Here is a 4,058-nt window from a genome sequence, read left to right on the forward strand (position 1 = left end):
CTTTTTTAGGAACCTTTTTTCCCTTTTTACACTAATAGTATAACGTGATCTATTATATAATATTTTTTTTTACATTTTTTAAAATTTAAAAGTATCAATGAATAAATTACACATAATTATCTTTTAAGTAAAACTGATCGATCCTATAGATATTTCATACACCATCAATATATAAGGCTTATAATCGAATATAAAAACCTCTCAACTCAAATCACAACTAAACTAAAAAAAATAATACGATAATCGATATGCAAAATATATAGAAATTAAATTATTATTCTTTCTCCAAGAAAATAAACTTTGAATACAATCTCAATCATAAAGAACTTTCAATTGATAAATAAGACACTTACCAATCTAACACTTAGGCACAACCAAAATACAAACAATGAAAAGGGAAGCATCCTTAAATTATTATTCACGAATGAATTAAAAAAAAAAAGTCAACAAAAAGAAAAATCAATTCGATTCTGACTTGATAGAGTCGGTGCTGATGCTACCTATCTTTAAACTTCAAATCAAACAATTGTAACTAATTAGGACATTGGAATCCATTAGGAACTTTCTTGGAACAAACATTAAGAAGCAAGCTCAATGAAATAGGGACATTAAGGTTAATCCCTAAGACATTAGCCTTAAGAGCAGTACAAAGACAAAGGGCAGCTTCAACATCAGCAAGTCCAGAAATAAGACTACAACAAGGTGTGACTGGTGGTGAACCAACAACAACATTAACTAATCCAAGAACATTTGCACAAACACCTAATTTTAAGGTATCAATTGGACAAGTCTTGTATTTTGGTACATATGGTGGTGGTGGACATGATGGCTTTGGTTTAGGTTTAGGTTTAGGGCAAGTGTTACAACTTGAAACAAACGTGAAGAAAATTAGGTTAAGGGAAAGCAATAGAGCAAGAGTAGAGAAAAACTTCTTGGAAGCCATTGTGAAAAATATATAAATTAAATAAATGTATTTTCTTGGAGAAATGGTGAGTGAATGATTTAATTTGTGAATGGTTGGAGGTATTTATAGGGTTGAGATAGTAGATATATATATATATATATAAATATAGCATAGTTATTTTACTTTTTTTTTGTTTCATTTTAACTTTGGTTTTAGTTTTAAGAATCTATCATGATACTATAATAATAGAGATATGTAGTGTGAGAGTGTATTTTCTTTTTTAACAGTTTTATATATTGTCGCAAAAATATTTAACGATAATTGAGTTAATGTTGTTAGCTTCAGAGTCTTAAGTTAAACGAAATTTATATAGAGTGTTGATTTTAAATGTATGCTCATATTTATTATTACTGTCAATTATAATATATCGGCAATTATATTATTATTTTAAATTCCTTTTATTTGTTATATTGTGTGAAATAATTATCACTTTAAAAGTTCAAAAGGCAAAAGTTGATAATTATATCCAACTATACTCTTAAAATTTAAAGAAATATATATTATTTTAAAGAAATATATATGCACAATATTCGTTAAGTCCCAATTGCTTTTCTTTTAATTTTAGTTTACCATTATTAAATAGGAGTAATCTAGTAAGTTGTAACTTATATTTATTTTATTTTTTTTCATTCAGTATTCGTTATTCACATTAAAGCTCGATTAAATTCGAATTCACGTTAAGTACCACATTCACTAGGATAATGCTTTTCTTTTAATTTGTATCTATGTTTTGTCATATAACATAGTTCACCTAATTTCATTTACCCAAAACAAGCTATAATTTGGGTAATATATACTCCAAGTGAATTCACAAATTTAGACAATTCTTAGTTTTTTAAATTCCCAACTCTAACATTATTTACAATAACTATTCCATGTTTTATCTTGCAATATCGTGGTTTAAATTTTATTTCTGGGTAGAAAAATAATTACCTTCTAATTACATTTGAAACAATGATTAAAATTATCAGTTTAAAATATCAGTATCTCTCGCCTAATTTTACGCATTAAATAGAGTGACATGAATATAAGCAAAATTATATAATAGACTAAAATTTACTTGAGATTGAGGCACAATCCTTATTATTATGTTAAAAAAAAAAATTGCCCAAAAGTAGAATACATTATGCTTGCTTTATTTATTTTGATGTTATAATATACAAAAATTGGAGAAATATTTATAGGCACCCATGTGACATTATGTTATTATCTTTGGCTCTATGCAAATAACACAGCCAATATTTTGGTGGTTTGTTATGAATACACAAGTTGTATTCTGAATTTTTTGATCTATTATAATTAATTAATATTCATCAGTTTTTTTTTCCAGCTAATTAATTTAATTATTAGAACACATAATTCTAGAGAGAAACAATGGGCTATATGCATATGGTACCATATGTTTTTTGTCCTTTTTATATTAGTGATTGAGGGGTCCTCTTTTTGTAAAAAAAAAAAAAAGAAAAAGAATAATAATAATAATATTTTTTTGTTTCATGATCAGTAGTGATTGTTTTCTTTTGGAATTTATCTAAAAAAAATGATTCTTTTTAGTTATAATTCAAATTTATTTCTATTTTTATGGAATTGAGTTGAAAATGAAAGAAATAAAATAGTTGCATTTTCTAGTTTGTTTTGGGCAAGTAGGAGTGAGAGATGGAAAGTTACATGACCTTATGTGCGATATTGTTATTTACGGTTTAATCGAATATCATATCGAAAATAGTAGAAAAATTAAGATTATTTTTTTCTAAAAGGTTTAAAATTTGAAGAAGTAAGCGTGAATTAATTGATTGGAATTCAATATCTACTATATACATAAAAAATAATTTTTTCCGATCAATCGAAAAAATTCAGATGATTCGGTCCTGCCCCCGATTGAAAATGAGATTTTTCTTAAAAAAAGGTTTAGAAAGGCAAAACTCAAGTTTATATGTAAATAAGTTCGGTGTAGCTTAACTCCAAGGTCGAATTTGTATCGACCTAGATTCAAAATAGTTACTATGTGTTATTGATTTAAGTCGTGATATCATGATCATGTGAAACTCAATTGATAATTAAATGAATTTGAGTAGTATAGATTTCAAATTTAAATTCTTTTTATTTATTTTAAATATTTTCTTACTATAATTTTTAATTGAATTATTAATTAGAACTTATAATATTTTTAATATAATTTATAATATGTAAGTTTAATTTTTAACATAAATAAAATATCTTATTTATTTACTACAAAAGAACAAAGATACCGCTAGCTTAAAATGTTTTTTTTGACATGTCCAAAAAATTATCATAGTAGATTTCTAGGGAAGACAAATGTGAGATGAACTCTTGTGAGGATATAAAAATATCTATAGTCATTATCTTACCTTTTTTTTTGTTTTGTTTTAATATTAGGAAAAAAATGTAGATTCATTATTTAATTTTTTAATATAAGAAAAAAGATCTTTTTTTTTTGTTTTAATATTAGGAAAAAATGTAGATTCATTATTTAATTTTTTTGATATAAGAAAAAGAAATGCAGAGTCATTATCGTTATAAATTAGAATCAATGCTCATTTTGTCTCTCTTTATATTAATTTAAATATATTCTAAGAAGGTCCAAAGATGTCCTCATACTAGGTTTAATTCCAATATATTATTCCTTTTTTTTTCTTTGCAACTTGAACAAAAAACTTAAAAGATCAACCTAAGTTATAGTAAAATTGCTTAATTAGAAGTATCAAATCCAAATTCTGAGTATAGAGAAAATAATGTGAAATTCATCCCGAATAGATCTTGCAATGTACAATCAGAATTTAGTAACAAGTTGATGTAGTGCTGATTTATTTTTATTAAGATTATAAAAAATCTAAATTTGAATGCACATCTAAATATTAAAATGAACACTGTCTAAATCTAAATACACATCTAACTATTAAGATGTCTATATTGAGATATGAACAGAAATAGTTAAGACTATTTGTTTGATCTATATTTAAATTGATCTAATATTATATCAACAAAATATCTCAAAATTTTTAAATGATGATCAATAATGGTGATGACCGACAATATGTTGTAGGATTTTACATAAAAAAAAAAGGATCACATA

The 4,058-nt window shown here is 24.8% G+C and overlaps 1 protein-coding gene across 1 annotated transcript; it reads right to left on the bottom strand.

The window, feature by feature from the left end:
* Positions 1 to 258: 258 nt before the first annotated feature.
* LOC101254713 (14 kDa proline-rich protein DC2.15-like) lies at positions 259 to 1,220 on the bottom strand. The gene has a single exon (XM_004244405.5). The coding sequence runs from the start codon at positions 941 to 943 to the stop codon at positions 533 to 535; it is 411 nt and encodes a 136-aa protein (XP_004244453.1). The 5' UTR covers positions 944 to 1,220; the 3' UTR covers positions 259 to 532.
* Between the last annotated feature and the right edge of the window lie 2,838 nt (positions 1,221 to 4,058).

This window comes from Solanum lycopersicum, chromosome 8 (assembly GCF_036512215.1).
Source record: "Solanum lycopersicum chromosome 8, SLM_r2.1".
NCBI lineage: Eukaryota > Viridiplantae > Streptophyta > Magnoliopsida > Solanales > Solanaceae > Solanum > Solanum lycopersicum.

Excerpts from the sequence above, each read along its gene's own strand:
- LOC101254713 (XM_004244405.5), bottom strand. The coding sequence starts at position 943 with ATGGCTTCCAAGAAGTTTTTCTCTACTCTTGCTCTATTGCTTTCCCTT.